At 38.1% G+C, this 22,783-nt stretch overlaps 3 protein-coding genes across 4 annotated transcripts; 1 reads left to right on the top strand and 2 right to left on the bottom strand.

The window, feature by feature from the left end:
• The first annotated feature begins 552 nt into the window (after positions 1–552).
• Positions 553–6,489, top strand: gcdhb (glutaryl-CoA dehydrogenase b). 2 transcript variants are annotated; one of them, XM_063018758.1, is made up of 12 exons: positions 553–581; positions 1,788–1,899; positions 2,213–2,251; positions 2,430–2,570; positions 2,665–2,727; positions 2,800–2,970; positions 3,123–3,252; positions 3,766–3,982; positions 4,441–4,544; positions 4,798–4,923; positions 5,173–5,333; positions 5,545–6,489. In XM_063018758.1, the coding sequence occupies exons 2-12, from the start codon at positions 1,800–1,802 to the stop codon at positions 5,616–5,618; spliced, it is 1,326 nt and encodes a 441-aa protein (XP_062874828.1). In that variant the 5' UTR covers positions 553–581; positions 1,788–1,799; the 3' UTR covers positions 5,619–6,489. The 2 variants fall into 2 exon arrangements, with proteins under 2 accessions (XP_062874828.1, XP_062874827.1); XM_063018757.1 differs by having other exon boundaries at positions 557–581; positions 1,782–1,899.
• Positions 6,399–9,849, bottom strand: syce2 (synaptonemal complex central element protein 2). The gene is made up of 5 exons (XM_063018759.1): positions 9,765–9,849; positions 8,171–8,260; positions 7,968–8,056; positions 7,393–7,588; positions 6,399–7,095 (listed from the first exon to the last, which is right to left on the bottom strand). The coding sequence occupies exons 2-5, from the start codon at positions 8,255–8,257 to the stop codon at positions 6,916–6,918; spliced, it is 552 nt and encodes a 183-aa protein (XP_062874829.1). The 5' UTR covers positions 8,258–8,260; positions 9,765–9,849; the 3' UTR covers positions 6,399–6,915.
• Positions 9,850–16,176: 6,327 nt separating this feature from the next.
• Positions 16,177–22,769, bottom strand: farsa (phenylalanyl-tRNA synthetase subunit alpha). Its single transcript, XM_063018880.1, has 13 exons — positions 22,541–22,769; positions 21,089–21,226; positions 20,864–20,962; positions 20,625–20,743; positions 20,380–20,472; positions 20,052–20,180; positions 19,798–19,913; positions 19,345–19,429; positions 19,066–19,165; positions 17,580–17,748; positions 17,391–17,468; positions 17,182–17,296; positions 16,177–16,877 (listed from the first exon to the last, which is right to left on the bottom strand). The coding sequence occupies exons 1-13, from the start codon at positions 22,685–22,687 to the stop codon at positions 16,772–16,774; spliced, it is 1,494 nt and encodes a 497-aa protein (XP_062874950.1). The 5' UTR covers positions 22,688–22,769; the 3' UTR covers positions 16,177–16,771.
• Positions 22,770–22,783: the final 14 nt, after the last annotated feature.

The raw sequence follows: 22,783 nt of genomic DNA, 5'->3' as shown, positions 1-22,783 counted from the left end.
TTATTTTGAGGGAAGAATAAATTTACACTGTTATATAAGCTGCACACAGACTACTTTTCATTGTGTCAAAGTGTCATTTTGTCAGTGTTGTCCCATGAAAAGATATACTTAAATATCTGCAGAAATGTGAGGGGTGTACTCACTTTTGTGATACACTGTATATATATAGTTCATGGATGTAGAGGGTATTAAGTAGTTTGGAACTGGGTACTGAACCTCAGTTGATGAGCTTCTCCAGTTACATTGATTTTGACCTCTACGATTGGATATCGCAAACACACACCCAACCTTTAGAGAGCCAATAGAATTAATGTATAATGTAACCAATGAGATACATTAATATACTCAAATGTTTTCCTAATAAATATTGCCCTACATATATTATTGTTTATCGGTCAATTTTACTGCATGGAGGCGCATCAAACTATAAAGCCAGTGTGCTAACTGCTAGGTTTAAACTGACAGTTTTTAAAATTGCCTCTCTCAACATGGCTGCCGTACTGAGCCGTATTGTGCTTGTCCTTCTTTGACGTAACTGACCTGCTGACAGAAGCTGACTTGCGGACTGCAGGCTGGTACAGGTCAGTAAGCTCTGAAGCACCTCGATTTTCATTATCAGTCTTATTAAATCAGCGTATATGTAACAACAGCGCTGTTTTATTTAGGTATAGAAATATTTTAATACTCTTACCGCTGTGGTGCGCTGTATTTATTGATTAGTGCATGCTGTGCGTCAGTGGTTAGCTGCTAGCTAACTGTGGCACTTGTCCTAGTGTTGTGCTCATGGCTACTACTGCACTGAATAGTATCTTAAAATAGGAACAGCACCATTCATGGTGTACACATGACTTACTATTTAGTATTGTAGTATGCGGTTGAAGACGCATTGTTAAATGAAATATCTTAATAAAATATTTTGTAACCAAATTAATCGACGTGACTTTCACTATGTGTAGATTAGCTGTAGTGTGGATTAGACTTGATTAACAGAAAACAGAATAGTTAACTAAATATTAACAATTAAAATAACAATTAAACATATAACTAAGGTTACGTTTTACATGACATGTATTATGTATTGACTCGACAACACACACACTAATTAAAACTGTAATTAAAACAGTGCGTCCAATAACAGTTTATAATAAAGTTGTTTTACAAAACCTAGTAGTAAAATTACTACATTACAATTGGTGTCATTGCTTTAACATACTTTATAGTTGGGTAGTAGTTTGTACGCAGTGCTGCCATCTTCTTATGCAAGAGCTTTTGGGCACATTACCTAACCCCAGATTTAACTTCTAACCAAAGTCAGCCATGCCTGACCTGTTAACCAGAGTACAAAGCATACTTAGATTAGAAATGTGCCATAGAAAGTCTTTAAACCCATAAAAAACAGATTCTTTTTCTCACATTTGAAGGAAACTTTGGTTCATTTGTACAAGCAATTGTCTATAATAACAAGATACATGGAGTATTAGTCTCTTTGCCAAGGTCAAGAAAAAGACCCAACATTGCACCTTATGCTGAAAGAATAATTGTCCAGGTGTAATTAAAGAACAGGTGATACTATCCACAGTTAAACACGCTTTACACTGCCATAAGCTTAATAGCTGCCATGCAAAAAGACGCCTCTGCTGTTTTTCCTTGTATGTATGATTGTATGTATGTATGTATGATGAACTTTAATCAAGCAAACTTTAATTAATTTTTAAGCACAGGCTACATTGAAGCCATAGGTGTTCCTTACAAGTGTGTATAACTTTGACCTTAATTGTAAGTTTCAGAAATCAGAAACGATGGCATTAAGAAGTGTGTGTAGTCTACTTGCCAAGCCACAGAGATGTGTGCTCACTTCAGCGTTAAGAGCCAAAGCCACTACAGCACCTGCCCAGAAAGGTAAGTTTGCCAAATTGATTAATTGATCATTTTCTGGATGTGCAAGTACAAAAAAAATGCAAATACTTAGTGTACGGATTGTACTTTGGTACAGTGCCCTAAAATATTCAGCTGCTTGAATTAGTTTTATATTTCATTCACGGTGGGAGAAAAAGGAAATCCATCTGTGGATGTTTGGTACACTCATAAGGAGTTAAACAAAGACTGGTCAGAAACTGTGTCAGTTGCGTTGTAGGTAATCTGGTTATTGATTATAATGTATGAAGCATGGAAACTTTTTATAAATGCATATTTATTTCCCAACACTTTTCAGTGGTTGAGAAGAGTGGTGAGAAGAAGCAAGTCAAAGCACGTAAGTAGACTGCTTTTATCTTCTATACCCAGATTATATTATTTTTGACATCAGTGGGGATTGAATTTGTAAATTTCAGATATAGGGTGAGTGTTGAAACACTGAGTGCAATGTAGGCAAGCGATGTTTGCTTCATCAGTGTGTTATCAAGTTATTTTATCTTTGTCTTACCCCTCAGCTAAAGTACAGTTTAACTGGCGTGATGCCCTTGACCTGGAGGGTCTGCTGACGGAAGAGGAGGTCATGATCCGAGACACATTTCGCACCTACTGTCAAGAGAAACTCATGCCACGGATCGTGATGGCTAACAGAAATGAAGGTGCTTGCATTACGTTTGTACTTTATATTTAGCTCTGTCTCACTTGTCTTAATTTGTTCTGTATTAATTTAAATGTTACTATTACTGTATTTAGTTTTTCACCGTGAGATTCTATCTGAGATGGGTGAATTAGGTGTACTGGGTCCAACTATTAAAGGTAAGTAAACGGCTGACTGATAGCTGACTGCATGTGTACTTTGGCTTCACTCTGCTCATTTTTTTTATCAAGGCTACGGCTGTGCTGGAACGAGCTATGTTGCGTATGGACTGATCGCGCGTGAGGTTGAAAGAGTGGACAGTGGCTACCGCTCGGTGATGAGTGTGCAGTCCTCTCTGGTCATGCACCCCATCAATGCTTATGGAACAGAGGAGCAGAAGAATAAATACCTCCCCAGACTTGGTAACAGCAACTCCACACACTGACCAGACAAATTTATTTCTGGACCTATAAACTAAATTGCAAAATCCCACAAAAATCAAAATATATTTTTTATTTTACTGCTAATATGGCTTTCTGACAATAACTTGTCATTTGGGTGTTTATTGTGGCAGCAAAAGGAGAACTTCTGGGCTGCTTTGGCCTGACTGAGCCCAACCATGGCAGCGACCCTGGAGGCATGGAAACTAGAGCCAAACACAATGCATCCAGCCGAACCTTCACCCTCACAGGAACCAAAACATGGTGGGCAGCATTTATATTAACCACTAAGATCCTTTCAAACTACCTTATTTATTACATTCATGTGAAAATGTCTCATAGAGAAGATGCAGCACAAGTGGTGGAGTTAGAACGTAATCTGTACTTGTTAAACTGAACTGTATTAGGGACAGAGCGCACAGTGCAATGAACTCATGCAGGTAAACATTTTGTAACATTTAGAACCTTTGTTCTCCTGGGGGCAGTATTTTAGTTCTTGTGAGCATGGTTTACACAAAAAATTGCTCACAAAAATTGTCCCCACCTCCAAGTTAACAGTTTCTAAAGGGAGCAAACATAAATGTTGCATTTGATTATAGTTTATTTGCTGAATGTAATAAACAAGATCAACAAAACATGGAATTTGACCAGGGGTGTTAAAACATTTATATAAAACCTAATTAACACACTAACAAGGAGATTACTGTAAAGAATCTTTAAGTTGCATTTACAGTTTAAATCTTGCATAGTTTACCTGATGGACTTTCTCATTTTCAGGATCACTAATTCTCCAGTGGCTGATATCTGTGTGGTCTGGGCCAAGTGTGATGATGGAAAAGTGCGTGGTTTCATCCTGGAGCGAGGCATGAAAGGTCTGAGCACACCCAAAATTGAGGGCAAGTTCTCACTTCGTGCCTCTTCCACTGGTATGATCGTCATGGATGATGTGGAAGTGCCAGAGGAGAATCTGCTGCCCAACGTGTCTGGCCTGGGGGTAAGCAGTAGTAATGAATCCAGTGTGGGTCTGAGATTACACCATGGTCTGTCTTAAGTGGTCAATAATTTCAAGTCACTTTACAAAGTCATGGCAGCAACACAGACGCAATTCGACCAGCCACGGGAGGCAGCAGCAAATAGGAAACCATTTTACAATTTCCCTCTCAACACTGATTAGGCTATGAACTTATAGGTTCGAGATCTCAGAGATCTCACTTTGACTGCACCCTAGCACCTTTAAACAACAAATCTTTAATCCTTATGAAAGTAAAATAAATGTTTAGTAAGGGGAGCCATACTGAGTCATTGTTTTTACTCATTGTCTTGTGAGTAAGTGACAGGACAATCAGACATTTTGCCAGTGACTTATTGAGTGACTGTGTTCCTGGGCTAGTGATCTGTCCACCCCGTAATTCATAATTTGCTGTGAAGTTGATGTTTTGTCTTTCTACCTAGGGCCCATTTGGCTGCCTGAATAATGCTCGTTATGGGATTTCATGGGGAGCACTGGGAGCAGCAGAGTTCTGTTTTCATGCAGCTCGTCAATACACACTAGACAGGTAAGAGCACTACAGCAGTCTGCTAATACTCTGCTATTTACATGTGGTGGTCAGTGCTAAATCATGTGTAAACATGAATAAAACTGGACTTTGAGTAAGACTAAAGCTAAAAAAATAAAATAAGCTTACATTAACTTCAAGTTTCGCGACTGCACCAAAGGACAAATAAGCATGTAAAAGCTAAACGAAAAAGACCCGTAATGATCAGCCTTATTTTGTTTGCTCCACTCTTCCTCCCTGTATTTCCCACTAGGATTCAGTTTGGGGTGCCGCTGGCCAGAAACCAGCTGATACAGAAGAAGATGGCAGACATGCTGACTGAGATTACCCTTGGCCTGCAGTCTTGCCTCCAGCTGGGCAGGCTCATCGATGGAAAGAAGTGAGCTTTATTATGTCTTTATTATTAAAAGCCGTAAAACATTCTGACATGTCATATTGTTGGGGTTAAGACACAGACTTAAAAATACACCTATGGTCTTAATATTGCAATTTGTTTGAACCAATTGTAAAGCCATCCTGGTGTGACCCGCCCCCAGTCTATACTCCTCAGCTATGATTTATGTAAAAAAAAAAAAAAAATTATTTAGAAAATATTGTTTGTAATTGCACCCTCTTTTATCCTCTGTAGAGCCTCTCCAGAAATGATCTCCATGCTTAAGAGGAATAGCTGTGGAAAGGCTCTTGACATCGCCAGACAGGCACGAGACATGCTAGGTGGCAATGGCATCGCAGATGAGTATCACATCATCCGCCATGTCATGAACCTGGAGGCAGTCAACACGTATGAAGGTCAGTAGAGCTAATGTACAGGGGAAATACACCACACTGTGAAATGCTGTAGGGTCTTAATGTCCATACCAGTTATCAATATATTCATTAGGCCCTAGAGTTTCCAACCTACAAACTCCATTTCTCTTTGTTATTTAACTTTATGGCATTTGCTTCTGTTTATAAATATTTATTTGAATAATATTTATGTTTGTTCCTTTTGTTTCTACAGGTACCCATGATATCCATGCTCTCATTCTGGGCAGAGCCATTACAGGTTTGCAGGCATTTACTGTGGAGCAGTAAATTTGTTGCCCGTTGACATTGTACTACAGACAATGCTGCTGGTTTGTCTAGTGAACATACTGTTTGAAAATACTGATGCACAAACGTTAGGGGAAGGGGGGGTAAATTTTACACTAAGTTGTTTGTTCAAGCTTTTCGACATTGTGTAATTACTGTAAGTTGCCCTTTATCAGAATATTTTTCTACTGGAAATGATATTGTACATTAATAAGCCGAGTAAGAGAGAGGGAAACGTAAGTGTTCAAATAAAGGTCAAAATCTCTTAGTAAGTACAATGTGCAGGCAAACCATCTCTCCGAATGTATTTGTATTGATATATTATAAGTATATTATAAATATATAAGTATATTATAAATATTATAAGTGGTTTTAAACCTAAAAATCAAGGATTTGGCTTAGGTCTAGCACATTCAGTGTTTCTGTGTGTAAAATGTGCATGTAATTTAGTTTTTTGTGAAATCAAGTTTAAAGTTTTATTTTGGTTTTAACTGATGGATGAAAAATGCTCAAATGTCATTTGTATATTTCAGCAGTATTATTTTTAAGCCATGTCTGGCTAAACAATGTGTCTGCTTTATTAAATTGAATATATAAGAGCACTTAAATAAAGTCTGATTTACTCTGCTGGTTAGCAAAGCAAAACAACCACAGGTAAACAGCACAATAATCACATTCTCTTGATTTGAAATATATGATTATCAGTCTGAGAAATTCACTGTAATAAGATATGAAACAATCTCAAATATTTAAAATCAACTAAATGTAATACAAGGCTGGTGGTGAGATAAAGCACAAATAGTTTAATAGCTTCCAATAAACAGAAACAAGTTTAATAAAAACATATTAATTCAGAATAAAGCATTTCATATTACATCTTTCCAGTCTTTTATACCTCATAGCACTCTCAATTACACATTTTAACAAAACCTTGCTGGGTTTTACTGATGCTGCCTTCCTGCCAAATACAATTTTTCAACACAGCTCTGATACTTTTCTATTCTACTGTGTTACACAGCATGTATTGTCCAGTGTTTTTCCTCTGAATGTTAAGCAATTACTTTGGTACTGCTACCAGTAAGTGTGATTGCTGGTGGTATGGAAATTACTATCATCCAGTCCTTTTTGACAACTGAAGACATTTGTATCATGTTAATTAAGTACAGACTACATTTCCTTACAATTATACTTCTTCACTGTGCACTATGAGCTTGTTCCAGCTATTCAGACCTTTTGCAGTGGACATACATTAAGGACTGTGTCATGCATCGTGTGTCATTGCATATCTACCGGCCAGGGTTTACTGCAAACCCTTGTTTATAGCTGCTAGTGTTTGGCTGGCCTCCTGGAGCTCCATGCTAAGCTGACTACTGCGCTCCAACACCTCAGTGAGCTCACCAATCTTTGTCTCCATCTCTTGACTGTGTTTGTCATAATACTCAAACATCTGCTCTTTCACCTGTTGGCACATTTCACTCACCTGCACCATCACACACAACAACAGGACAGATTATGGCTGACAAAGATGCAAGAAAGCACATGAGTAACACCTAGGTTTACATGCCAACTTACTGGCAGCTTTCTTCGACACACAAGTAAGAAAGCAGGTATTATGGGAGCACTTGTCTAATATGCTGCCCACTGAAATGGTTGGGCAATCAACAAACACAGAAACAACTGTCTGTGGGCAGCCGATTTGGTTCTTCTGTGGTACCTTCACAGTTATTCCCTAATGTTTTACATTTTACATTTACTGATTAGACATGACAGAGAATACCTTCTTCATTAGCTTTTCCTCAAAGCTGTTCATGAGTTTTTGATCCATGGAACGGCTCTGATTGATCCTCTCAATAAGGTCTTGTGCTTTCTTCCCAATCTCATCAATTCTTGCAGTAACAGGAGCGGACACAATGCTGTCATCCACTTCACGTAGTGGTGAACTTCTGAGTGAAACATTTATGCCCGAGTCCTCACTTAACCCAGAGATAATGAACAGAGAGAGAGAGAGAGGAATAAAACATCTGAAACAATAACTGGATCACCAAACAACACTTTTTAGTATTATTATTATTAGTGTTATTATTCACCATGTGGCCAAAATTAGATGTACACCTGACCATAAGCTTGTTAAACATCCTATTCCAAACTATGGGCATCAACAAAGAGTCCCTTCCCCATCCTCTGTGTCTATAACAGCCACCACTCTTACCATACTTTCTGTGTCACTTCACTAGTCGAGACAAGTTCAAATGTGACACCCATAATGCTATTTAAAAAAAAACTACACAAATATGTAGGTTTATTTTCATGGAAAACACTTAGCTGCCTCAAATTTCTCATAATTTAACTAACCTTTGCTGCTCATGGCTGTCATCAAAGGTTACAAATGACATTGTTTGAGTTGTTCCCTCATTGTCTAAAATTTGTCCCTCTTCTGGAACCTATGAGACAGTAAACACCAAATAAAGTTTTTAAATATTCATGTGTAACACACCTCATGAACATTTGTAATAATTAAAATCTGTGGGTGTTTGTAACTGATTGTTAATCTTTACCTTCACTGATGATAAACGTTGATGACCTGCTTTAGGTGTTGACTGAAACGAAGCAGCACCAGTATGTCCAAAGAAATGCTGAGCCATACCCTGTTAGTGCAAGATGGATGCAGCTTTACCCAAAGTCAGAAGCTTATACATGCAGATGGTTTATTTCGCTCTCTTCTGATGTTGTCCACAACACAGAGGAAGCATTAAAGATGATAAGCGCTTTTTTGTTTAAGAGCAAATAAACCTTCCAAAACAGCACAATTCTATCAATACTACACACTCATTCATGTAAAAGCTTCATACAGTTCTAGTTAATATAACCTGCTTAACTCTTTCACACACCGACAGTGATAATTACTGATTTAAGAGTTACAGTCTTGATTTAATACACTTGCTTTGCTTTTTAACAATTTTGTTTTAACATGTTCTTTCATTAGACTGCTACTAATAACCCAACACATGACCTATAATGCATTTACGTTAAAGCACCGAGTCGCTTATTATAACAAACATTACCTTTTGTTATTTTATAATAATATAATTGTCATTATTATTGTGCGTGGCATGGTGGCTCAGTGGGTAGCACTCTCGCCTTACAGCAAAAAAAAAAAGGTCCCGATTTCAATCCCCAGGTTGGGCGGTCCAGGTCCATTCTGTGTGGAGTTTGCACGTTCTCCCCGTGTCTGTGTGGGTTTCCTCCCACAATCCAAAGACGTGCAAGTGAGGTGAATTGGAGATGTCCATTGTCCATGGTTGTGTTTGATATTAAACTTGTAAACTGATGAACCTTGTGTAATGAGTAGCTACTGTTTGTCATGAATGTAACCAAAGTGTGTAAAACATGACATTAAAATCCTAATAAATAAATCATTATTATTGTAGTTATTATTACCTTTACCTTTTTGGCATTTGGCAGATGCTTTTCTCCAATTAGACTTAAAGGACTGTGACAGTATACTGTCTAAGCACTTGAGGATTAAGGGCCTTGCTCAAGGGCCCAACAGTGACAACCTGGCAGTGGTGGGGCTTGAATCAGTGACCTTTTGATTACTAGTTCAATACCTTAACCACTAGGCTACAACTGTCCTTTTTATTTATTTATTTACAACTGCCCTATTATTTTCATAATAAAAGTATATTTACATTTATAATGTTAATTTGTATCATATCACTATAAAGTGGACCATCACAGTTAAGCCCTTGTTAGCAATAATGTCTCACTATGTCCAAAGTATAAAATATTAAAGTTTAAATGTAGCCACATTTATCCAGCCAACATACCACCAAACTGCAACTTATGTTTTCAACATTGCAGTTACGTTTATAATAAAGATATATTTTAAATAAAGGTCTTTTTTAATTGAATTCTTAACAGTAAAATATGGAACAAAACAACAACAAAAACAGCATGATTCAGCTAGCACTGGTTAGCTAACGTTCAGTAATATTAGCATGACAAACAAATGTTAATATCCAGTTTTGTTAAACCCTAATTCAAACTTAAAAACTTAATTAAGCGTCAATGGGGGATTTTAAACTCAGCTATGTATATGAAACTGATATAAAATGTAAACTTATTAACATAAGTGACACCGTTACTAACCGTTACAGCAGAATTAACATCTCCAACGAACTCCTGAACTCCGCACGCGCGCTGTTGCTACAGGAGACCGCTGATTGGTACTGGTGCTGCATTCAAGTGCGCTACGAATTGTTGTACATACATATTTTTATCATAACAGTTGCATCTAGTTTTAAAGTAGTTAAAAAAAAAACAAGCGGTATGTTTAATAATAAAATAATATGTGTGTGTGTTATTTATTTATTCATTAGGATTTTAACGTCATCTTTTACGCACTTTGGTTACATTCATGACAGAAACGGTAGTTACTCCTTACACAAGATTCATCAGTCCACAAGTTTAATATCAAACACAATCATGGACATTTTTGAATCTCCAATTCACCTCACTTGCATGTCTTTGGACTGCGGGAGGAAACCGGAGCTCCTGGAGGAAACCCACGCAGACACTGGGAGAACATGCAAACTCCACACAGAAAGGACCCGGACCGCCCCACCTGGGGATTGAACTCAGGGCCTTCTTGCCGTGAGGCTACAGTGCTACCCACCGAGCCGCCCGACTTATATACTAAAACATGTTAGTAAAGACAAACATTCGCAAGAAGTTAAGAACTAACTAATTTTCAGTCACAGACTGGCTGTGATTTTGTGTTGCATTATGATATGTTCATACACATGTCTAATCCATTACTGCTGATTGGTATTAGCACATAATGCATTCTATTAGTTACTACCCTCAAATACATAACAATCATGAGAGGATACCTTGCCGTGCTGCCCTGTGTGTGTGTGTGTGTGTGTGTGTGTGTGTGTGTGTGTGTGTGTGTGTGTGTGTGTGTGTGTGTGTGTGTGTGTGTGTGTGTGTGTGTGTGTGAGAGCAGAAGAGGATTGCTCACATTGGTAGGACACAGGGGGAAAACATTTTTTGCATTGTCCCAATCTGTAGATACTCAGCTTAAGTGACTCTGGCTGTTGCACAACACTTTTGCTGGCAATGTGTCAATCAGCTGTTTTCACTACTAGTATTGTAGAGACCAAACAAATCAAGTGTTAACTAAACAGAGATTCCATGATAGAGATGCACAGTAGAAGAATATAAAACTATTTTAAAGGACTGAACATACACAAAAGCTCAGTTCAGTCCACCACATTAATGAGGAGAAGTAATAAAACTACAGTCATGTTGCCTAATTCAGGCCACCTCTGTGAACTAGGTCATCAAATAGATATTAAACTGAATAATGGCACTCAATCAAAGAAACAGCTGGTGTCACCAAGAGCAATGTTCATGGTTTAGCTATGACAAAGATATCACACCAAAGGGCATTTATATACTGTAGGAACTGCAAGAAGTAATTTGACAAATCATGCTACAAAGCAGTATTATATAATCATCATAAAATGCTTACTTATTTTTTACCATCTACAAAAAAGGAATGGCCAGATGTAGGGTCAATCCCCCATTAAAGCATTGTGCATTTGTTTAGTACAGTGTGTGCAATAATCACTAGCTGGATAAAACCTGGTGTTCATGTTAATGCACAACAATAACAGTGAGAAAGTGATTGTGCAGGACAGATAATCCTCCATTCTGTTCAGGCAGAGCCATGTTAACAGAGAGATATAAAATAAATGGGCAGAGGGAAATAAGAAGACAGTTAGAAAACTGATATTTCAGAGTAAAAGTTAACAGAGAGCAATGCTAAGATTTGAACCGGGATCTCTACATTAGTGGACTATCAGAACAGACACTTGTGCCATCCAAGCACTGGTTCTTTTTTAATTCAGTAAGTCACAGATAAGCAAATGAGGCTAAAATTCTGATTAAAAAAAGAGTTACTCAACAATGTATAAATGTTAGACTAAACATTTCCAAAAAGAACAAGAGGTGTCTGTTGAATTCACAAAATACAAATTACTGACACAATTTCCATAAAAGATGATTCTGAGTAACGACTTTAATGTTGGATTAAGTGCTGCCATGAATTAAGCACCTGAACAGATTTCACTATAAAAATACACTCTTTGAACTTGCCTCCAGTAAGAGGCTCAAGCAGCTTATATAACTTCTTGCAGTTGGTGAAGCTTAATCCTTTTTCAGACCAGCCCATAGCACATTCACAAATACCTAAATACTATAAATACATTAAATACACAATGTGACTGGTCTTTTTGTGGCATGGACAACTGAATAAATACATTATGAAGCAGGAGAAAGGTAGTGTATATACACCGACAAGGCATAACATTATGACCACTGACAGGTAAAATGAATAACACTGATTATCTCTTTATCACGGCACCTGTTAGTGGGTGAGATATATTAGGCAGCAATTAGGCAACATTTTATCCTCAAAGTTGATGTTAGAAGCAGGAAAATTGGGCGAGCGTGAGGATTTGAGCGAGTTTGACAAGGGCCAAACTGTGATTGCTGGACGACTGGGTCAGGGCATCTCCAAAACTGCAGCTCTTGTGGGGTGTGTCCCGGTCTGCAGTGGTCAGTATCTATCAAGAGTGGTCCAAGGAAGGAACAGTGGTAAACCTGCGACAGGGTCATGGGCGGGCAAGGCTCATTCATGCATGTGGGGGGTGAAGGCTGGCCAGTGTGGTCTGATCCAACAGACGAGCTACTGTAGCTCAAATTGCTGAAGAAGTTAATGCTGGTTCTGATAGAAAGGTGTCAGAATACACAGTGCATCACAGTTGCACATATATATACAGTCGGTGTATATAAACTAGAAGCTTCACTTTAACAAGGTTTACGTTGTGTGTGTAAGTATTAATTGCAGTTGAGAGGAACGCGTAAAGGAATCTCTAGTTTAATCAATATTAATAACATCATGTCTGCATAAGCATCGACTGACACAGCAGTGTTGTCCAGTATCTACTGCTCATGCGCTGTAGAGGAGCAAAAACTGGGCGGAGCATGTGATGGACTGGCCCCGCCCACTTATCAAACACCAGCAAACACAAACCCGCTCAGTCGCACCAACAGCCGCTTAAAGAGGCGCAACAGTTACAGAGCTGTGGGAACAGGAGCATCATCATAACAGTTATCATACAGGTATGTGCAACATGTTTCTTTGGGTAAAATACATGAATTTAAGTTCGCTTTACTAAAGTTTAATGTCTAGAAAACTTTCTAATACATGAGAATTGTATTGTAATTATTGCTGTTACTATTATGTGGCAAATCAAACGTTACTGGCTTACTAGGAGAACGCAAAATAACCTATTATTATTATTATTATTATTATTATTATTATTATGTAGAGAATAAATATCCATGTTACATAACCTATTTAGGACTACTGGTTATCAACGAAAACGTATTTAGTATTTTTAAAGACACATTTTTAACAAATTATGTAAATGTTAAATAACTTTGCAAAACATCTGTAAATGTATAATTGTATGCAATAGTTTGTGGGAACTCCAGCTCAAATACAATATTTTATAGAATTATAAAAGTGGAAAATAATTAACAAAACCATATCAACAAACTATTCAAACAATTTTACAATTTTTATGCAAATGTTAATGCCCAGTTAAATTATATTTATTATATTAACTATATTTTTAAATATATATTTATTTTTTATTATTTATATTAAATTATATTTATTAAATATATTATATAATTTATAATATAATTGTTGTGATTTGCATGCACTTTTTCCCCACACGTTTTAATAATGCTCACATCAGGAGATTGTGAATACCTTTCTAAAAGCTTTACCCTGCAACTCATAAACGAGTTATTTTTGGGTTTTATATACTTCTCATCTCTGTCCTTTTGTAAAAGCCAGCTTTTTTGCAGCTTCGGTTTCTTGACTGCATTAATCATTTATTTACATCTAGCTGTACAACGTGTTTTGTGCCACTGGCTGCCACACAAGTCCAGATGTGTTCTTTTCAGCCAAAGCCATTGTTTTAAAGGTGCAGTGGATTAAGACAGTCTTCTAATAGTAATCTCTGAAGAAACTATTTGAAATAGTAATGCATCATAAAAATCTAAAATCACATAGTGTAGTGACAAAGTCAAAAGTTCTTTCACAAATGATAAAACAGTTAAAGCTTAGGTTGTATCTTTAAAATGCTGTTTTTAATTTATTGAGCTTCCAACCAGGCTGGTGGCATGGCACCAAACTCGGCCTCCACGTTTATTGGCAGAAGCATTAAACTGCTGTGCTACCTGAGCACATTTAATGTTGTAAAAAACATTATTTTTGTTTATTTTTGACATATTATATAGACTATTAGTGTGTTTTCTTTCTGTTTTAGAATATTAGGTTTATTCTGAAGATTACCAGGAATAAGTAACATGCAGCCTTCAAGTGGTAAATAAGAAAAAATACTCAGCCTTGGAGAACAAGAGACAGAAGTGGAGTCATGAAGTCCCTAAATGTTACAAGCTTCAACATTACAGATGAGAGTGGACATGCTTATCAGTACTCTATTTCTGATGAAGACACTTTATACGAGGAGTACAAAGCAACAAGCCGGGATTTTATACCTCTCCCCAAAGCCGTGCTGTATTTATTAATGGCTGCGTTGGTGGTGGTAGCAGTTGCTTATGCCATAATAGGACATCTGATTAAAGACCTTGTCAGTGACATAGCAGGTAAGTCTTTTTTAATTAGAAAACTGCATTTATCAAATCCCAAAATATTAAAAAAGGTAATTAATAGGATGGTGATGTAACACAATGTAGTACAACTTTTTTGAGAGCATTGGAGACAATTCAAATGTATTTGTATTTAAAAAATACATTGGTCAGTGAAAGCGTTGGAAATCTTTTTTTTTTAAATAGAATTAACAAAACTCAGATTTTCATGATAATTGCATTTCCTGAAATTGAGTTTGTAGTTATACGTGATGCTTCAATGTTTTCTAAGCTCATTTCTTACGGGTTACTTTAACTTTTACATTCTCTGTAAGGTGTTTTTACTTTGTGTGAGCGCTGGGTATTTAATTCAACATGCTTTTCCTCTAGACTGTGTTCTTGGCCCTAATAAAGATGACCTGGAGAAAGACAGTGAGATAAGGAGCATCAGCATCAACCCTGCTGCACTGTCCCTCTCCCACTTCAATGCCTTCCATGTGTGGGACCAGGATGACGTGGTGATCCCTCTGGACGACAGCCCCCAGCTGAGTCCTCTACTGCTGGCTGCTATGCCCTACATCCCTTCCTTCTTCCCTCACGCAGGACACTCGCATATCCATTCTTCTGACAGCGCTGCTCACAGTCCCGCACTGCCGAACAGTCCTGGCTTTACCAGCTCGTTGCCACAAGATGTATAAAACATGTTTGACCAGGAGTAATCTCTAACAGAAACTGAACCGCAAACTATGGATAAAGCAGTCATTGTGATAACCAAGAAATGGAGTATGTGCAATGTTTTTTATTATTAATTAATGTCCAGTCCCCAAATCCCTTGCATTGTAAACCTCAGCTTCGTCAACATGTGAATGTGTAGATAAGTGAGTGTGTTATGCCCTACAATGGATTGGTGGCACATCCCTGTGCCTGTATCCACTGCAACCCTGATTAGATTTTAATAATTACAGAAGATAGATGACCAATACTGGTAACTCTCCTAATTTTAAATGTATTTATATTTTGTAAATAAATGCACTTGTTTACTGCATTGCACTGGAAAATGGCCTATGAGATGAAAAGAAGGGTTCTGATGGAAGTCATTAACCTTTTAAGCCCTTGAAAAAGTTAATAATCTCTGCATAAAGGATTTAGATTTAGTGTAGATCATCTCACTGATGAACATGGCACACACCATGAACACGTCCCTCAAAAACAAACATGTAAACTCACACAAAGTCTTCCTTCATCTGAGTGTCAGACAGATTAAGAGCAGCACATTTAAGCTCTTTAATTACACAAATAACCTTTAAGAGGCTGAAGCAAACCAGTTCAGCACTAAGAATGACCATTCAGATCAACACACACAGGAGTTCAAAACATAGGTTCAAAACTGGGGAAACTGTTGGTCTCTGGCTGCCCTGGACTGTGGAAATAATCACATTTATTTAAATAAATTATTGTATAATAAATTCAGGCATTTGTTTACTTTTCCTGATATGCAATATGGATGTACACAGAGTTGTTTGTACAGATAATTCTTAAAAAATGACTTTCCGAGATCTGTACAGAGCTTTCTAATCTTTCCTAATGCAATGCACGCAGAGGTGGATGGTAAAACACTACATATACTGGAACATTTACTTAAGTAACTTCAAAAAGCAACTAGACAATGATGAAAATCTTTTACTGTGACTTTCTTTTAAAGTATAAATACAGGCGTTCGGGTGGCACAGTGGAAGCCCACTATTGGTTGATGATTGGCTTTGTTTTGGGCAGGGGGATTTACACATGGCCTCTTATTTAGGGTATTAAATAAAATTTCTACAGCCTGTGTAGTGCAGTATTTATTACCAGCAAAACAACATTCTGAATTTATACACAGAAATGAAACACAGTCCCAACAATTACTGCATTTTTTCTTAATAAAGTTACTTAAATAACAGGAAATTCTCAACCAGTCAGCACGAGAAGCCATGGTCCTTTACAGTCAATCATGTTTACGAAAATGAAGGTGTGAGTGTTAAAAGTTACTACTAAAGAATTTCCTTAATAATTGTCATGATGAATTTCATTTCATGAGACAGGGCAACAGACACAGGATAACAGACAGATAAAACAGCGGATGAGATTGCGTGAGAATGCTAATAAATGAGTATTTATGCTAGCTCGGTGTACATGTACATACATTTGGAGAACTGGATTTATGAAATAGTGTGAATGTTACAATAATTTGATCTTCTCTCCATCATGGGGGTCTGTCCAACAATATTAACATATTAGATCTGTGTGTATATATCAAGCAGTGCATTTCACTTGTTAAGATTTCACTGGGAATCCAGAATGCTTTCATAAATCCATCAGGATGTAACTATGTGATGCTCCAGTTGGGGTAAAATGTCTCTTCTGCAAGTGCTCTTGAGTACAAATTAAGAGTCCAAGCGACACACAGGGCTGTCATACACCATCTGAAGGTTCACTTTGTGCCCCACTAACTCTCGGATGTTGTTGATGCCGTACTTGATCATGGTGGGCCTGTGGTAAATACAGAGCAGTATGTAAGCTTCACTTTAAACACATTTGCTAATTGTAATTTTGCAATTGTCTTTTGGGGATCAACAAAGTAATAAATCAATCAATCAGTAATATTATGATGTGCAAAATATGCAGTTGCATGGTTAAAACTCCAAAGGTTGCATCACTGTGACTAGTAGGCAAATTTAAATTCTTTTACACTCATTTACATTTTTCATCATTTTCATCAACCGCAGCACCCACCCCCCACCCCCATACTTATGCACTTAACTAACCAAATCCCATCTCTCTGGTTTGTACTCACCGCTCTAGAGACAGACCCCAGGCAATGACTGACACATCTTCTGGCAAACCCATAGGCAGAAGCATCTCAGGCCTGAAGACCCCCGAGTTCCCAACCTCCACCCACTTCTTTAGCCCTGATAAAGGAAACAAAAGAAAAATCTTAGGTAAACACACACATGCATCACTGTCAATACAAAACACACACCTGAATTAACATGTCTGGCTTACCTTCATGATAGCTAAACACCTCCATGCTGGGTTCAGTATAAGGGTTGTAGGCAGGCTTAAAACGCAATTTCGTGATTCCTAACAATGACAAGAAACACAGCACCACACATGATTAAACATACTGAAGGAACTTTTTGTTTTAAAGGTGAAAGTTACTGAAGAAATAATACTGAAGAGAGGAGCTTTTACCCAGTTTGGTAAAGAACTGATGCAGAACCCCCATCAAGTCACCAAGTGTCAGGCCATAATCAGCCACAACTCCCTCGATCTGATGGAATTCTGCCAGGTGAGTGGCATCCAGTGTCTCGTTGCGAAACACACGGTCTATGGAGAAGTACTTAACTGGTGTGAACTTTTCCTGAATAAGACAGAAATGGCAACGTCAGAAAGAAAAGTTTGATCAGCTACTTTAAAGCACATCAGGCCAAAATCATTGTCCCTTTATATTGTTTTAATAGCTTAGTAAAAATCCTACTGTTCACATAAAGGGCAACCAGTTCCTCTCCGAGTGTAGGAAACTGCCAGTGGCTGGTGAAAAAAAAGCAATGGGCGGCTTCACACTTGTTGGAGGAGGTGTGTGCTAGCCTGTGGCCTTCTGCTTATGACTTTGCTTCAGTATAGAACTGACCTAGACCAACTTTACTTATGTAGCTAAAACCCTTCCTAGTCAGAATAATTCCACATTACTATATATATATGATTACTGATATACCCAATGCAGTGCACTGTTGCAGCCAATAGGAATGAATTTGAGAATTTGTGGTTTATTATTGTTTTTAAATGATGTTTCACTTAATTACTAAACACAGTAGAGAGAGTGTCTAATTTCAAATTCCTAGGCACACACATCTCCCAGGACCTCACATGGACCACCAACACCACCTCTCTAGTGAAAAAAGCACAGAAGCGGCTCTACTTTTTAAGGACACTAAGAAAGGCCAACCTGTCCAAGCAGCTACTGGTGTCCTTCTATCGCAGCACGGTGGAAAGCATACTCACCCATGGCATTCTGGTGTGGTATGCCAGCTGCTCTGAGGCTGACAAGAAGGCTCTTCAGAGGGTAATCAAATCAGCTCAGAGAACCATCAACACTGAGCTGCCTTCACTAGAGAACATTTACAAAACCCGATGCCTGCGTCGGGCCACAAACATCATAAAGGACTCATTTCACCCTTGTTGCAACCTGTTCTCCTTGTTGCCCTCTGGTAGGCGCTATAGGAGTATCAAGGCCCGTACTTCCAGACTCCTGAAAAGCTTTTACCCCTCCGCCATAAAAACACTAAACTATCAAACTTTACATCCTAGGAAATAATGTGCAATTTATAGAGACCGTGCAATAACCTTCTTCTTCTTTTCTTTTCTGGAAAGTTCTTAAAACCACACGTTTATTTCTGTATCTAGATGTGTATATGTTTATTTTGTAAATACATGTGTATATATATGTCTGTGTGTACATACATGTACCGTCAAGGAGATGCTCAAAAAATTTCGTTGTGCACTGTGCAATGACAATAAAGGCATTCTATTCTATTCTATTCTATTCTATATTAAATGTTTTATTTAAAGAAACAGAAGCATATGTCTTGTATAGATGATAAGAACTGTAATATAGGGGTAAACAATGATCTGATTTGAAATGAGCGTTTTGGTAAGCTGTTAGGAGTCAGAGAAATACCTGCCGTGCTAGTTTGTACAGCATGCGTGCGCTCACGGCTGTGGTGTGTGTTCGGAGGATGTTCTTCTGAGCTTCTTCAATCTTCCAGTCATATTTGTACCTGACCAAGACAATGGGAAGGACTGAGTGTTCATCAGTGTTAAAAACACATTGGTTCATGCAAAATGATATTTTAACTGACAGCATTAATCAACCTGTGACTTCTTTGCCGATTATAGGTTAACTGGTTAATCACTGATGTCCTTAGTAAGTATGTTAAATAAGTAAATGTTGTCTTACCCTTGCGACCCATATCCTCCTTCAGAATGGACCTTTTTTACCCTGTCCAGGTAGTCTTGAGGAAAGTTATGAGACACTGCTGGATCTGAAACACACAAAGGAGACAAACCCCACTAAATACACAGCGTGTGTAGAGACATGCATATTGAGGTGAGTTAGCCTAAATGGAGGTCATGTATTGGCAACTCTTTTAAAAAGGAATTTATTATATAGCATCAAAGGTAGCGTCAAGGCATTTTTAGAGTTGAGAATCTACAGACAGCTTATAATTTAACAATAATCTGCAAGCTGTACGGAGAGCACAGCTACAGATCTCTCTCCCAACCATTGGTGCAGAATCAGGGTACTAAGAGGTAATTCAATCCTTTCATCCAGAAATATGGACAACTATGCTCTTTTGGACCCCTGGAAATGATGGCTCTAGGTTCAAGGCTCAAGTTTAAGAAATCTTACCAGACAGGAAAAATGTATCATGCTGATCTCTAGCAGGGTGCTGTTGGGGCTGAAACAGAGAGTCAAAGTTCCAGAAAGAGCTCTCGATAAAGTTATTGGTGGGCATCTCAGTGAATCTACAAGACAAGGAAAATAAAATATTAATTTAATTACAAAAAAATCCCAATAAAGTCACTGAGAATGTAAGAATAGTAAGGAAAAGAACTGTAATAAAGTAATCAATGACTGCTTGTGTTCATGCTTTTCAGACTGACCCCATCTCCAGGAAGATCTGCCTGAACTGCGTCCGAACCTTCATTAGCGGGTGCAAATGACCACATTCAGGAGCAACCCCCATTGCTTCAAAGTTATAGGGCTTAAACTTTTTCTCCTTCCAGCTTCCACTAAAACAGTGAGAGAGATGTGACATGTTATTAGTGTAACTGATTTAGCACTACAGTTTCTTTCCGCTTAAGGCTGAGTTCACGTTGTTGTTCCTGGCACTCATCAAAACTGCAATGCTGTTATTGATTTTAAATAAAAAATGCAAAGACGAGTCACATGTACTAATACTTCTAGTTGCTGCAACAGGACCGGACTCACCTGGCAATCATCTCTGGAGTAAGTTCAGTCTCCTGCTTGGTGATTGTGGTGCTGAAGTTACTTCCTTTGGTGATCCAGTAGGACTTGATCGTTCTGAAACAAGTTAACATAAATGGTTTTTATATTTATCATCACTAACAGTCCTGCTGGGCTGAAATGGAAACATTGCAGTTAGAAATTTTTGTAGCATTTTTGTACTAGTATTAAGAATGTATCAATAACAAAACAAACAAGGTGTATCTTACACTTCAGTGAGCAGTTTCCGTTTTTTTAGTTCATTCTTTTCTTTCTCCTCTAGCTGAGAGGTCTGACCTTTCTGTACCTGCTGCAGTTTCACCCTCACTGTGTCCTCAATACTCTCCACCTGCAATATAACAGTGAAACAGCCTTGCATTGAGTACATAAAAATAACATTTCATTTTCATGCACAATCTACCAACCAGGATTCTTGAGTAACAAAGATTTACAACAAAAACAAACCCACAGCTCTGAACACTCTGGGGCCGCCCTCATGACCTTTATCCACACGGATCCATTTGTTGGACATGGCCTTGCTGAAGCCAACTTTTCCAGTAGGCAGTTTCTAAAAACAAAAAAGGAAATGCAGTAATGGTACATATGGGTTAAATCTGTTTATGCCATAATAATAAAATGTTATTATTTTAGAGCCAGTAGTAGCAGTTTGTCCAGCCTGCTCCCTTGTACGTACCATGAGCTGGCTCTGGGGCAGTCCGTCTTCAGGGATGGCATTAAACACTTGGGCCTCATGGCTTCCTTTTTCAGCGATCTCACGTCCCTCTCCAGTCAGCTCCCAGTGTTTGGAGGAGCGCTGTTCCGCATTAATTACCTGTAAATACATTCATCCATTCATGAGATGCAAAAGGACTGCACTAACACAAACCATGACTGACATGTGGAGATGATTGTTAGTAATAAGCATGTGTTAAAAAGCAAAAAAGCACAAAAGGGCCATGTTAATCTTCACAAAGATGATTAGGCTTAGTGTTGGACTAAACTAAGATACTAATATTAGTTTTACATCGTAGACAAAAGTTTTTATTCTGGGATCTCTTGGTCCAGAAAACCCAGAGCCATTTGATAATCACTGGTTTATGGCACAGACTTCTGTACTTCAGGTTTTAAATTGTGGTTGAAAATGCACATTGAATAATGTGTGTGCATTGGTGAAATATTTAAATAATTAGTAAGTGTTCTTTGTTTATTTTAATTAATAAACAGTCCTGCAGAACCTACACTTGAATGCACAACTTTTTATGTAAAACGTGCAGAAAATCGGTAGCAAAATTATTTAAAACCTAAGACTACCATGGACATCCATGTCCCATACAAGTCCCGTATGTTTATTTATTTTTTTAAAAGGATTTTAACGCCATGTTACACACTTCGGTTACATGACAGAAACAGTAGTTACTCAATACACAAGATTCATCAGTTTACAAGTTTATTGTCAAACACAGTCCCCAATTCACCTCACTTGCACGTCTTTGGACTGTGGGAGGAAACCGGAGCTCCCGGAGGAAACCTGGGATGTATAAGTTATATAATAATAAATAAATGTTATGTAGACAGTACAGTAAACAATAACAACACTGTATATCTGTCATCTGCCAACACTCATTAACCTAATCAGATGAAGGACAGATGTCAAAATTAGCTGTTATAACAATGTTGTGACCACATAGTCGGGGTTTGTGAACATGGGGAGAACATGCAAAACCGCTCCACCTTGAAATCGAACCCAGGACCTTCTTACTGTGAGGTGACAGTGCTACTGAGCCACCGTGCCACCCACATATGTTTAAATAAGGTTTCTGAAATCGATTTGTACGTTTATTTTCTATATTTGGTCACTATGTGACTGTGTGGTCACAACATTGTTATAACAGCTAATTCTGACGTTTGTCTTCCGTCTAATTGGATTAATAAGTGTTGGCAGGTGACAGCTATACAGTGTTGTTATTATTTACTGTACTGTGTACATACCATTTATTTATTATGATATAATTTATACACTTATTACATTAATATGAAACAAGAGCAGATGATTAATCAGGCATCAGCAGCTATTGCATCAGTCCATGCAGAGTGAATGAGCTACAGTTAGCTTAGCATACGTTAGGCTAGGGCGTTTAATACTAACCTCCCCCAAGGACTGGAGACTCTTTACAGCCCCGACAACCACCTGATGGTCCACGCCGAGACTACCGGCCACATCCAGGCTGTCAATGCCATCGTCAGCCTTCTCCACCAGCCGCAGCACCGCTTCTAACACACCGGTATCCGACATGCTTCTGCTGGCCGAGCCTAGCCAAACCGAGAGAGAGCGGATGTGACGTCAGGCGAACGCACTGACTCACACTACCAACCAGTCCAGATGTAACAC

This window comes from Trichomycterus rosablanca, chromosome 22, assembly GCF_030014385.1.
Source record: "Trichomycterus rosablanca isolate fTriRos1 chromosome 22, fTriRos1.hap1, whole genome shotgun sequence".
Lineage (NCBI taxonomy): Eukaryota > Metazoa > Chordata > Actinopteri > Siluriformes > Trichomycteridae > Trichomycterus > Trichomycterus rosablanca.
Note: the sequence above shows the minus strand (reverse complement) of the source record. Positions and strands in the feature narration are given on the sequence as shown.

Excerpts from the sequence above, each read along its gene's own strand:
- gcdhb (XM_063018758.1), top strand. The coding sequence starts at position 1,800 with ATGGCATTAAGAAGTGTGTGTAGTCTACTTGCCAAGCCACAGAGATGT. Across the intron at positions 2,571-2,664 it reads GATGGCTAACAGAAATGAAG|TTTTTCACCGTGAGATTCTA; the intron begins GTGCTTGCATTA and ends TACTGTATTTAG. Across the intron at positions 5,334-5,544 it reads GGCAGTCAACACGTATGAAG|GTACCCATGATATCCATGCT; the intron begins GTCAGTAGAGCT and ends TTGTTTCTACAG.
- syce2 (XM_063018759.1), bottom strand. The coding sequence starts at position 8,257 with ATGGCTCAGCATTTCTTTGGACATACTGGTGCTGCTTCGTTTCAGTCA. Across the intron at positions 8,057-8,170 it reads AACGTTTATCATCAGTGAAG|GTTCCAGAAGAGGGACAAAT; the intron begins GTAAAGATTAAC and ends ACTGTCTCATAG. Across the intron at positions 7,589-7,967 it reads GACAGCCATGAGCAGCAAAG|TGAGGACTCGGGCATAAATG; the intron begins GTTAGTTAAATT and ends CTCTGGGTTAAG.
- farsa (XM_063018880.1), bottom strand. The coding sequence starts at position 22,687 with ATGTCGGATACCGGTGTGTTAGAAGCGGTGCTGCGGCTGGTGGAGAAG. Across the intron at positions 20,963-21,088 it reads TGCCCCAGAGCCAGCTCATG|AAACTGCCTACTGGAAAAGT; the intron begins GTACGTACAAGG and ends TTTTGTTTTTAG. Across the intron at positions 20,473-20,624 it reads CGGAAACTGCTCACTGAAGT|AACGATCAAGTCCTACTGGA; the intron begins GTAAGATACACC and ends AACTTGTTTCAG.